We start from the raw sequence: 12,378 nt of genomic DNA, 5'->3' as shown, positions 1-12,378 counted from the left end.
ACACCATCAGGGTATTATTTATTTTTTTTAAAGTTGACTGGAAATTGAATATGCCACACTGAAAGAAAATATAAGAGCACACCTTTAACATAATGATTTAGACAGTTTATTAGAAAGATGTAGACAAATAAAAAAACGGTTCCACTGTAATTTAACAATAACCGAAGTTGGTGATTAACCAGCCTGTGATAACTAGGTTGAAATACCCAACCACCAGTTGAAATACACAACTACCGGCATGCTCAATTGTCTCCCCCATCATTTTGACAGTGCAAATATAATTTGGTCATTACACAGAGCCATTTCATTTCAACACAAACATGACCACCAAGGGAGGATCTATTCTAGTTTAACTTGGAAAATAAACTTGAGGGTAGAAGAAAACTGGATGTCTTCCATGCCTGCCTCGGTCTGAAAACAGCATGTTAACTTTCTTATGAAGACTTAAGTGAGAATGTTAGGCGGAGGTGGAGTCTGCTGCTAAAGATAACAAAATGTACGGGATGATTAAAAGTATATTCCAGTAACTGTTACGTTATGATTAAGAATATGCAGTTTTTCGTTTGTTTAAGTGGAGTTACAGACAGAATGTTCCAATTTTACAAAAGACCACAAGCAGATAAGACACGGGAGAAAATATGTAGGCTGGAGCACTAAGCTACAGACACTTGATAGGTCCCTTGATATTGAATACATGCCACATGAAGAACTTTAAATAACCGAATCAGAAATTACATTTATTCCAACTAAGGTCTGGGGTTGTGCCTTCCAAAGTAATTTGAGAAGATTTACTAGACTGAAACTCAAAACCTTGTATTGTTAGTAAGCCTTTTTCCACATCACAAACCAATTTGTAAATATCCTGACATGTATTGCTCAGTTGAGGACAACTATGGTCTTTTTTTTTTTTTACGAAAACATGTGCTTAGCTGTAATTAACGGCAAAACAGGATACCCCAAAAACGCAGTACTATAAATGGAAGTGGAGATATCTGCTCTGTACAATACAATGCATAACAACCTTCAGTGGACTGATGGTAATGTATTGGAGTTGAGGCTATGGATTTAAATATGGCTACCAACTCATGTGTACAGCTTTGTCACTGCCTTCATATTTCAAGATATACAGTTTAATGAATCCCCCTGCTTTCTCTCCTTGCCTCTCCATTCAGGGTTTCAAGTCTTCTATTCCAAGTCTGGCATTTCTAGAAGAAGAAATAAAGTAATTAGCACATTAGAACAGTTCGATATAAAAAATAACCATCCATGTGAATCCAAGGGATTCTGCACTGGTTTAATAGAAATGGAACTCACTTTCATCATCACTATCCGCAGAGTCCTCCTGTTATAGAACAAAAGTGAGGCGTTAAACAATGTTAAGGCAGCTTGTGTACCATACTATTTAAAACGATAGCTTATATCCACTGTCCACTATCCAATCTTTTACAGTCTATACTTTAACAGATAAGGTCCATATAAAAGAGGAAAACATCTTACATCTTCTGCTGCTCCATCTAGATCAGGTAGGTCATCCTCACCTCCCATGTTGTTCATCATCTGAAAGAAAGAAAATAAAGTAACAAATCGACGGTTCTGGATAATGTAGACGACTTGAGCAGTTGTGTAGTTAGTTTAACAGTTGTTTTTTGAAAAAAAAGGTTTTATTTGAAAAGTAGCCAACCAACTAATTTCATGCTTTTTAAACAAAAAAAATGACATTCATTTGTTGCTCTTCTCAGAACAGAGGTTGGCTTCAGTAAACTCAGAAGAACGAAAGTCACTGTGTCAATCATCACAGAAGAGTCAACAATTTTATATATATATATATATTCAGAAATTTGAAGGACATGGCTAGGATTCTGCATGCGTTGAATATGAATAGAAAGTGTAATTGACTGGGTTTAATGGTTTTTTTTGGCAGAAAAAGAATTGTTTAAGAAAAGCTGGTGCACAAGATGTTAACAGCCGCAAAGAAAACCAAAATATTAATGAATGACTGGCCAATGGGGAAACATTGCCGTGGCCCCCTCCAGCAGCCAAGGTTTTAGAATCATTACTGAATCCATTAGGGCTCTGCTGCAGACTTATTTAATTACACGGCATCATACAATGGCATAACATAACGAATAGCATGCAAGCATACCCATTTTCTTTCCTGCAATAATGTTAAGGCAAAAAGTTTTGTCTGCAATTTGTAGACATCTCCCTATCTGGGTTTCCTAGTTCCAAAAGACTGTCCCCTAGAACCTTAAGGAAGTACGCTTTCATTGGATATCATATACTTGTACTACATGATATCTTTGAAATGAGATTTCTTAGCTTACATCTGAGAATTGGTCAAAGTTGCCCATCTCCTCATCGGAGTCATCCTCCCAGTCTTTCCAGTTGTTGAAATCAACGCTGAGCCAAGTGAGCTGTTGAAAAAAACATTGAGGTTTATTTTAGCATGTTACCAGTAGAATTGGGAGGGGAAATCAAGTACGAATGATGTAGTGCTGACCTTAGCTTTCTCTTTTGTTAGCCTGGGCCATGCCTTCCCTGGCTCCGCTTTCCGTAAACAGCACAACACTGAGCGGTCTGTGCGTTTCTGTTTGGATTCCTGTTACAGGCAGAAGAAATATATAATTATATTTGAAATGTACAATGATCTACTTTTACAAAATGACAGCAACAGCCCGAGCCCACCAGCTCATTTCTTGCAAAGAAAAAAAAAAAAACTTTATATGTTGCTCTTCTCAGAACAGAGGTTGGCTTCAGTAAACTCAGAAGAACGAAAGTCACTGTGTCAATCATCACAGAAGAGTCAACCACAATTATGAATGGCAGATTTTTTTTATACATGTTCGGAAATTGGATAGGGATAGGTTTCTGTATGTGTTGAATATGAATAGGAAGTGTAATGGACTGGGTTTAATGGTTTGTTAGGCAGAAAAAATAATTATTGGACAGTATTCATTCCCTTAGTCTTAGAGTGAACCGAACGTAATAACTTACACTTTGATCAATGGCTTCGAAGAGGTCAACTTCATTTTCATGTTTGACATTGTCAGTTCCTCCGATACAACTGAAAATAAGAAAAGAAAAAAGGCATACATTATGTCCGTTCAAACAAATAAAATGTAGAAAGCTCAATTTTTCATTGTATTAGAACTCACGTAAATCCAAACTTTGTTTTATCAAAGTTGACCTTGACATCCTTGCTGTCTGCCACGCAGAACTCTATGTAAACAGCATCCCGTCTGTCGTACCACTTTGCAGATGCTGGAATCCTTTAAAAAGAGAATCACTCAAATCAGCCTTCAAAAGAGGTAACTTGGATATACAATGCTGTATACATAATATCTATACATTTATACCAGTTACAAGCTTTGATGAGGGAATAATACTGGAATAATCAGCATATAGGAAAAGGTCAAATTTAGAAGTAACTAAAAGATGAATGATACTTGTAAACCCAACTGCAACATGTATTAGGGCTAGTCTCCATATAACTGATTAGCATCAAAAGGCATATGTATCAGGTTGCCATTGAGCATCTAGTTACCAGAGTGATCGAATGTCATGACTCGATGTAAAAGAGTCAAAATATAACCAAATTAATTACCCTTACAAATTAGTTAATATTTTCTAATATTTCATGAGATAAAATGAATTGTAAGACCTCACATCATTGTGCCAATTGTTCAGCCTTGTGGCATGATCACAGACCGCACACAGGCCTAGTGCACATAGAATAGCTTAAGATCTAGTCACGAAACACACTTGTCAAATAATGACCACCAAAAAGAGCAATTACATGACGTTCAAATCTAAGGAATGAACAGTAAAGCAGTACAGCGAAACGTAGACTAATACTGACCAACTAATCTAATTTATACTGAATCATTACATCGTGGACCGTGTAAGCCAATGAATCCACTTGATCGTATTATCTGCAAACGCAAATTATTTGAGCACACAAATAGCAGTGAGCATTTAAAAAAAAAAAGGAATCTTAAAATATTGCAATATAATTTCGAATGAAAGAAGCTTAACCCAAAGCTATCCAAGGCTAACGACGCTAGCAGCACTACGTTAGCGCCACTTAGCTAGCGTTTAAGCCATGCGGTGCACATGACTCGTGCCATTTGGACAAGACATCTCGAATAGCACATAAAGCCAAACATTATTTCTATAAAAGTTAGTGATGAAGCCCTTGTGTGCACTGTAGCGACGGCTAAAGCCAAAACCCGAGTCTAGCGCTTGTTACAACTCGGAGTAAGGCCAAACATCCCGCCTTCGACAGAGCATGTTGTTGAATGGATGTTAGCTGGATCCTACTTCTACTACATGGCCGCCGCAAACGGCCAGTCTGTGGGCATATACTGGTTACATGTGCAAAACTTACATGTTGTCCTAGCGTCGATAGTCTTCACGGAGTAGCTGGTATTATTTTGACAGCAATGCTATAAAAGCAAAATTAACAATGTGTTCACACGGCAACGGCTCCAATGACTGGACTCCGAAATCTGTAGCCTATCGCCTGACGAGAATGACGATACTGACGCAGCTTCCGGGTACCAGAGGTTTCTAGAATAACCTATCCTCAAGTACGACTCTCGACTAGAGCCTTCACCGACAGCTGCTGGTCAAATGTAGGAAGCACATGGCTTTATTTCCAAGCCGCCTTTTAAGCGTAGTTACCACTTCAGGCGTGAAACCGGTATATTTATATCCAAGTAAATTGATTTGCCTGTATGTATATCCTAGTGAACTACCAGACTCAATATCAGCTTTGAGATTACTGTCTAATCTTAATACAAATAACTACATTTTATATCTGGTTTCAAATACTGTATTCATATGTTATTTAGAAATTGGATCTCATCCCAAATATCCCTCTGTATGCCATTAGTTAGTTATTCAATTCATTTATTGTGTAAATAATGTAATATCAGCAAAATTATTAAGATCCTTCTTAATCACAAGCATTTCAAATGTTCCCTGTTTTTTTTTTTTATCAAGACCACAGACAGCAGTTTCATTTTATCAAGCCACAACTTTATTTCCATCTTGGGTATAAATTGTACAAACAAGTGTAGAGTAAATCAGCAACCTTTATTGACCACTTTGCCCCGAGCGTTCCGATTACATTGTCAACTCCTGCAAAGACAAAAAGATGTGTTAGGATAAGTGCAAAAATATTTAATAGCCAAGCAAAGAGAATTGTTCCATTTTTCAGAACAGAATATGGCTTCAGTAAACTCAGAAGAACGAAAGTCACTGTATCAATCATCATACAAAGGGAACTCTGAATACAACATTTGAAGTGTTTGGATATCATACCATAATAGCATTGACAATGTCGTTGTTGTTGTTTTTCAGGGCCCGTACAGCCTTAGCCCGAGAGACGTTGGCTTGCGACATGACAAGTTCAATGTCCTTGACCTCCACGCCAGTCTCGTCAACCTTAACAAAATACATAGTTTAGTAAACAGGTAATATGCCATACTCTAGCATCCAAATCATTGTCTTTTGACAATATTTTTACCTCTTCCTCTTCACTCTCCTCCTGTACTGTTGGCGTCTGTGTGTTCTCCTGGATGTTTGAAACAGCTTCTCCCTGTACCTTGAACTTTTCAGCAGCGGCCAGCTGAGCTTGTTGAGAGAGATCCTCAATCTATTGAAGAGGAACACGAATATCAATATCTCATCCTTCAGCAATAAAATATTGGCTTCACGTTTATCCACACTGATTCATAGGGCACTATAATATTGTTTACAAAAGGAATGGTTACACAAGAATAGAGACTGATGGTTAAATACCTTAGCTTCACCGAAGACGATGTAGGTGTCTGATGCAGGACTCTTGTAAACGTCTGGTTTGGTAATGACAAACAAGATGTTCTTGGACTTGCGAATGGTCACTCTGGTGACACCAGTTACCTGCCTCAGACCAAGCTTTGACATTGCCTGCAGAAACAACATTTGTTATAAATTCATTCAAACATACAGGATAGACAAGTGTCATAGAAACGGTCTTAAAAGAATAACTGAGGAGCCACACAAAAGTTAGCCTACCTTTCGTGCTTTCTTTTCACTGCGGCTCTGTTTGGCTTTGCTGACTGGTTCTTCGTCAATTTCGGCAGCAGCTGCAAGCTGTTGGAAGACATTCAATCAGTCTATGAAGGACCTTTTTTCAATTGAATTAACAAATTACATTAATCTACGTTTCTCTTCTAAGAACAGAGGTTGGCTTCAGTAAACTCAGAAGAACGAAAGTCACTGTGTCATTCATCACAGAAGAGTCAATCACAAACTAATTTATTCGGTAATTGTGATGAATTGAACACGGCTCTTACCTGGGCCTGCTGCGTCTGTGTCTGTGCAGAGTCCTGTTCCTCCAAGTCAGGTACCGACTCATCACTGTCGGACTCTGTGCCAGATCCTATAACACCACATATACATCAATTAATAAACTTGCTTTAATAAAGAAAAAGGATTCACATTATCCCAATTGCATGATTGTCCTAACAATTACTATTAAAATAATGGGATTAAGAGATGTGATATGTAATCACATATTCTTATTTTTTGTTTAAATGTAGGCACTTTTACATGAGTGGTCATGTTATATCCCCAACCACCCTGACATCACCTTTTTCTGGCACGAAATAGGACAAACAAGGACCCTTAAAACAGAACCATACCTGCCCATACAGGAGCGACCTTCACTGCGGAACAGTGAATGTTCCTTTTATATATAATTATAAAATTGCAAAAGGTGTTTGGTCCTAACAAGGTTATCTTTGAAACAGGCCAGTGGTAAATGCAAGAGCAAATATTTTTGTTTTTAAGATACATTTGTATATATCCACCACTAATCAAGATTGTACCATTACAAAAGGCAACCACAAATAAATTGGACGGACAGGATGAAGCAGAAATACCCTTGTCGTTCTTCATCACAGGCACCGCCTTGGCTGAGGTTTTAGCAGTTGAAGGGGCAGATTTTGGGGTTGATTCAGATTCACAAGGGGGTTGACTGATAATCTCAATTTCAGGTTTAACAACAGGTTTTGCAACAGCCTCAGCAAACGTAAGTTTACGGGGCATGGGACTCTTCTCCTTGGGTGCCTCCACCTTGGGAGCCTCTACCTTGGGCGCTGGCTTGTTATCCTCCACCTTGGGAGCCTCTACCTTGGGCGCTGGCTTGGCATCCTCCACCTTGGGAGCCTCTACCTTGGGCGCTGGCTTGGCATCCTCCACCTTGGGAGCCTCTACCTTGGGCGCTGGCTTGGCATCCTCCACCTTGGCAGCCTCTACCTTTGGAGCTGGCTTGGCATCCTCCACCTTGGGTGCCTCTACCTTTGGAGCTGGCTTGGCATCCTCCACCTTGGGTGCCTCTACCTTTGGAGCTGGCTTGACATCCGCCACCTTGGCAGCCTCTACCTCAGGTACCTCCACCTTTCTAGCCTCTACCTTGGCAGCCTCCACCTTGGCGTCCTCCACCTTGGCGGCCTCCACCTTGGCGGCCTCCACCTTGGCGGCCTCTACCTTGGCTGCCTCTACCTTGGCTGCCTCTACCTTGGCTGCCTCTACCTTGGCTGCCTCCACCTTGGCTGCCTCCACCTTGGCAGCCTCCACCTTGGCAGCCTCCACCTTGGCAGCCTCCACCTTGGCAGCCTCCACCTTGGCAGCCTCTACCTTGGCAGCCTCCACCTTGGCAGCCTCCACCTTGGCAGCCTCCGCCTTGGCAGCCTCCGCCTTGGCAGCCTCCGCCTTGGCAGCCTCCGCCTTGGCAGCCTCCGCCTTGGCAGCCTCCGCCTTGGCAGCCTCCGCCTTGGCAGCCTCCGCCTTGGCAGCCTCCGCCTTGGCAGCCTCCGCCTTGGCAGCCTCAGCCTTGGCAGCCTCAGCCTTGGCAGCCTCCACCTTGGCAGCCTCCACCTTGGCAGCCTCCACCATGGCAGCCTCCACCTTGGCAGCCTCCACCTTGGCAGCCTCCACCTTGGCAGCCTCCACCTTAGCAGCCTCTACCTTAGCAGCCTCTACCTTGAGTGCCGGAATGGCAGCCTCTACCTTGGGGGCCTCCACCATGGTAGCCTTTACTATGGGTGCCTCCAACTTGGGTGCTGGCTTGGCAGCTTCTGCCTTGGGTAAAGGTGTCACAGCCTCCGCCTTGGGTGTTGGTTTCACGGTTTCTAGAGGAAGAGCTGGCATACTGACTGGCTTTTCTGGTGGGATGAGGGGTGGGAGATCCTCATCAGTTACTGGAGTAACCGGGGCTGCTTGAGGTAGGGCGGTTTTATTTTCAACTAGTGCTTTGGAGGTGCCGGACTCAAGAGTATCTGAAAATGAAACTGGGGCTGATGCTGCAGGCTTTGAGGTCACCTTAAAGGCAACAGGGGCGGAAGCAGGCTTGGTGAGGCTTGGTGAGGCCGTTTGAGGATGAGCAAGAGTAGGTTTAGCCTTCACTTCAACCGAGTCTGGCTTAGGGTCTACTGGCTTCATCTCTGCAGGAGCTGCCTTAGATTCCACAGGTGCAGGGACTGAAGGCGACCCAAAGGCTTCCCCTTTTTTAGGTTTTCCTTGTTTACCAGCCTTAACAACCTTTGGGGTTTTAGATGAATCAATAGAAGAGGCTAGAGGAGATGCTACGGGGGAGCGTGGGGTTGAGGAAGGTGTATTCTTTGGGGAAGTAGGAGATGCAGAAGAGGCAGACATTGAGGATCGTTTTCTTCTGCCAGGGACAGCCTTTGGGGCAGTGGCACTCGACCCACTCTTGGCATCTTTGCCTTTGGCCTTAACATTGCCACCAGCAGCCTTGGGTTTCTGGGTGGCAGCTTGGGCAGGAGGTGTTGCTAGATAGAACAAATTTATTCTTGAAAAGTGATTTGGGGGGTAAATGCTATCATGCGGGTTGTATAATCAAAGGGCAAGGCATAATCCCTTCACACGGTCACACTCAATCAAAATGCACACCCTGTTCACGCAATGCTCCAGTACACACTCAAGATGAAGATGCACTGATCAACCAACAAACCAAGCCCTACTGTGTGTATACACTTTAGTGTCACTGCATAGCAAACTACAGGACATGGCTTAACGGACATGCAATTAGAGTTTCTTAAAATTATATTTCTTTTATAACTTTAGTTCAGAGCAACTGCTGATGTCATTTATTTTAGTCTAAGTGGCTTCATTCAAGTTCAATTTTTTATTATTTTGTTGGACTGGCCTGCTTCAATTAATATTTCACCAAGAGGCTTTTATCTGCAACCAAATGACAACCAACCTTTTACAACCCTTTTAAAATCTCAACCAGATTTGAACCCAAGCATATTGCCTTTTCCATAGGATTTTAAGGGTTAAGGTGTGTGGATAAGAATATTATGCATGTTAACCCACCTGACAGTTGTCGGGTGGAATGGGATGCGCCTGCATTATTAGACTGCTTCGACTGGATGCCCTTATTGTTGACTGCAAAGGGTTCTCTCTCAACTGGGTTCTCCTTTTGAGAGGCTAGATCTACATTCTTAGCACCGAACACTACTCCGGGGTCCTGTGTAGCAGTTTTCCGGCTGTCAACTTCCACATCGGTAGATTTGATAGCAACACTAGAGTTCCCAGCTTCACTGTCTACAACTGGGTCTTTGGAAGGTGACAGTTTAGCATCCACTGGAACCACTTCAGCTGCACACTTCACTTCAGCCAGAATTTCATCAGTAAACTCTAGAGCTTCACTCTCAGTTGTGACAGCTACAGCTGTCTCCTGACTTGCTACAGCTGTCTCCTCACTGCCTACCACTGTAGCGGTCTCCTCACTGCCTACCACTGTAGCGGTCTCCTCACTGCCTACCACTGTAGCGGTCACCTCACTGCCTACCACTGTAGCGGTCTCCTCACTGCCTACCACTGTAGCGGTCTCCTCACTGCCTACCACTGTAGCGGTCTCCTGAGTGTCAACTATCTCATCAGTAATGGCTCCTTTTTCTTCTTCTCCTGAAGCAGAAGGGGAAGCTTCAGCCAGGGGGACAGGGTCATCAGTCGGTGGCAGTTCAGCAGCAGCCTCTGAAGGGTTGGCAGGCGTCTCTTGCTGTACAACAGGGGCTACCTCAACAGCAGGCACTACAACCTGATCTTTGGCCACTTCGACTGCGTCAGCACCGTTAAACTGATCAAAGGCCTCAGAAACATCCTCAGACATCTTTTTAGGAACAGAAGCTTCTAAAGGCACAGAACTCTGCAGCTGGGGTGCCTCGTTTCCTACAGGAACGGCCTTCTCAGGGAGAGCAGAGGTATTGAACTCCACTGCCGCTGATATAGAGGAGGGAGGAACAGGAGGATGCCCGGGACAGGGCGGTCACAGTAGTGTGAGGAGCCATTTTGCTTGCACATTCAAACATGTTATTTACAAACACATTGGGATTGTGCTCAACTTATCGTGGATGTGAGGATGCTGAAGAATGCATAACCAGTTTCTCACCGTGTATTAAAAGTGGGGTGTAGACGCAAGTGTGGTCCCAAAACCCATGCAGTGTACAAATGAAGTGGATTCAAGATGTCTTTGTGGCCCGGTTTCAAGTTGTTAACACACGCATTGGAACTAATCAAAAAGCAAAAAAGAATTCCCCTAGAAATGTCAAAACATTGACATCCGTTGAAAAAGGCAATGTATTGAATTAGGAGGTATAATTATAGCAATGAATTTAAACGTTAAACTGTTTTATTGACAATTTATCATTAGAAAAAAGTTTGAGAATTATTTTTAATGCTAGAACCATTTGATTATGACTTATAAAAATAAAAACATAATTTCTGCCATTACCAGCTAAATATATCCCACCCATAATTAAAATTCTTCATTGACTGGACATGTAGCAACCTCCAATTACCATTCAGTGCCTTAATGACTTAAATTCTTTTTTTTATTTTAATTGAAAGTTATGTTGACAAGCTCACATAAAACACTGTTAATATAAGAGTATTAATATCGTGACAAATACAATAGTTAAACGCCCATAATATAGGTTATAAACCAGTTAAATACAAACCATGCCATATTAGTCCCTAAAATCCAAAAACGTGCATGCATTATGTAGCAAACCTAGCTGTCAGAACAAAACCACCACACATCACCAAGTGTGTAAACAAAGATGGGATCCTGGTTAACTATTGTGTTTATGATTTCCAAGTGATATGTATGTAACCATATGTAGTTAGATGCACAAAATTAACATCCAAAAACTTTAAATCTTAAATAAATAATTGTAGAATGGTCTAGTCCAGACCTGACCTGGGTGGTCTGAGTTAAGAATATCCATCCAAGCAACATATGTTGGTAGATACAGCCATGCGTTACTGAGGGAGGTCTAGTGACATTCTAAAGACTGATCACCTGTTAAACCAGCCCCCCGCCTGCTTGGCCAAGTCACTTAAATCTTTACACTATTCCGATTGTGAACATGATTAAACATATGTAGAGCGTAAGGCCAATTTAATCGAAGTACACCAGGATCCCAGTGAAAACTGTTGTAATTGAATCATGCGTATTGTAAAATTGTATACGAACCAGTCTCAACTTGAGGCTGCTGCATCTCCTGCTCGGTGACTGGGACCGTTTCTGTTGCTTCGCCTGGCATGGTAGCTGATAGGGCAGAGTTACACTCAATGAAATACACGATGTCACTTGCTTGAAAATAGGCAGAACAATTCACTAGTAGGATTGATATTTAGTTTTGCGTAAAAGGTTGGCCAGGCCAAAAATGTAAGTTAATGCACATGCTTCAGCTCATTGTAGTTCCCTACCGAACGCTAGCTTCTCCGGAGATGTTATCTAGAGGCGAGATTCGCTTGCATTGAGATCCTCTTTTACCCTCTGATTTTAAAGCGAGAATACATAATTATACATACTGACTTCTAAACACTACAGTCGTGTATTAAACGTAAGTAGTGGTCAAGCTTAACGTTTGTCATGAACAAGGCTCCATGCCTAGGAAACTCAAGTCATGTTCCCCCATTTTGGGCCAATGGTCGGCGATACAACAAGCCTATCCGACTATGGGTGACTTGGAAAACAAAAATAACTACATGGGAAGGTAGCCTTTATTTATTAGAGAGATGTTACGTATATCAGAAAAACATAAACATGTATTAAACAACCAGATTAGATTAGATTGTTGTCAGAGACACTTACCGACTCAGATGGTATATCCAAGATGGCTGTGAGAGAGAACTGTTGACCCCTCGCTCGCCGTAATATCCGGTTTAGCAGTTCAATCTTATTCCGGGTGAAATTCTTGTGCACATTGAAAGCTTGTATTAAAGGTATGCCATTTGTTGTGATTATGTTTAGAAGATAACCTTGAATTAACTTTGATTTCAATTCAATTTCATTAC

The 12,378-nt window shown here is 41.9% G+C and overlaps 2 protein-coding genes and 4 non-coding genes across 21 annotated transcripts; all 6 read right to left on the bottom strand.

Annotated features, from left to right (window-relative positions):
• Positions 1–93: 93 nt before the first annotated feature.
• LOC130385203 (prostaglandin E synthase 3-like) lies at positions 94–4,621 on the bottom strand. 2 transcript variants are annotated; one of them, XM_056593590.1, is made up of 8 exons: positions 4,388–4,621; positions 3,156–3,269; positions 2,995–3,064; positions 2,501–2,599; positions 2,325–2,414; positions 1,498–1,557; positions 1,315–1,342; positions 94–1,205 (listed from the first exon to the last, which is right to left on the bottom strand). In XM_056593590.1, coding segments are annotated over exons 1-8 (483 nt in total). In that variant the 5' UTR covers positions 4,390–4,621; the 3' UTR covers positions 94–1,185. The 2 variants fall into 2 exon arrangements, with proteins under 2 accessions (XP_056449565.1, XP_056449574.1); XM_056593599.1 differs by having other exon boundaries at positions 1,498–1,554; positions 4,388–4,597.
• LOC130392242 (small nucleolar RNA SNORD59) lies at positions 1,731–1,802 on the bottom strand. Its single transcript, XR_008896995.1, has one exon. It is a non-coding gene; the product is annotated as a small nucleolar RNA SNORD59 (small nucleolar RNA).
• Positions 2,731–2,802, bottom strand: LOC130392235 (small nucleolar RNA SNORD59). The gene has a single exon (XR_008896994.1). It is a non-coding gene; the product is annotated as a small nucleolar RNA SNORD59 (small nucleolar RNA).
• Positions 4,622–5,018: 397 nt separating the features above from the next.
• naca (nascent polypeptide associated complex subunit alpha) lies at positions 5,019–12,283 on the bottom strand. Of its 15 annotated transcripts, none has more exons than XM_056593488.1 (10): positions 12,176–12,283; positions 11,552–11,626; positions 7,582–8,840; positions 6,930–7,521; positions 6,342–6,427; positions 6,061–6,138; positions 5,806–5,952; positions 5,531–5,659; positions 5,326–5,448; positions 5,019–5,142 (listed from the first exon to the last, which is right to left on the bottom strand). In XM_056593488.1, exons 2-10 carry the CDS (start codon positions 11,619–11,621, stop codon positions 5,128–5,130), a joined length of 2,499 nt encoding a protein of 832 aa, XP_056449463.1. In that variant the 5' UTR covers positions 11,622–11,626; positions 12,176–12,283; the 3' UTR covers positions 5,019–5,127. The 15 variants fall into 15 exon arrangements, with proteins under 15 accessions (XP_056449463.1, XP_056449435.1, XP_056449473.1 ...); XM_056593460.1 differs by having other exon boundaries at positions 6,930–7,581; positions 7,612–8,840; XM_056593498.1 differs by having other exon boundaries at positions 6,930–7,536; positions 7,612–8,840.
• Positions 5,213–5,284, bottom strand: LOC130392254 (small nucleolar RNA SNORD59). The gene has a single exon (XR_008896997.1). It is a non-coding gene; the product is annotated as a small nucleolar RNA SNORD59 (small nucleolar RNA).
• On the bottom strand, positions 6,215–6,286 carry LOC130392247 (small nucleolar RNA SNORD59). The gene has a single exon (XR_008896996.1). It is a non-coding gene; the product is annotated as a small nucleolar RNA SNORD59 (small nucleolar RNA).
• Positions 12,284–12,378: the final 95 nt, after the last annotated feature.

The sequence above is a fragment of the Gadus chalcogrammus genome, chromosome 1 (genome assembly GCF_026213295.1).
Source record: "Gadus chalcogrammus isolate NIFS_2021 chromosome 1, NIFS_Gcha_1.0, whole genome shotgun sequence".
NCBI classification, from domain to species: domain Eukaryota; kingdom Metazoa; phylum Chordata; class Actinopteri; order Gadiformes; family Gadidae; genus Gadus; species Gadus chalcogrammus.
The sequence above is the reverse complement of the archived record's forward strand: the minus strand, read 5'-3'. Positions and strand labels throughout refer to the sequence as shown.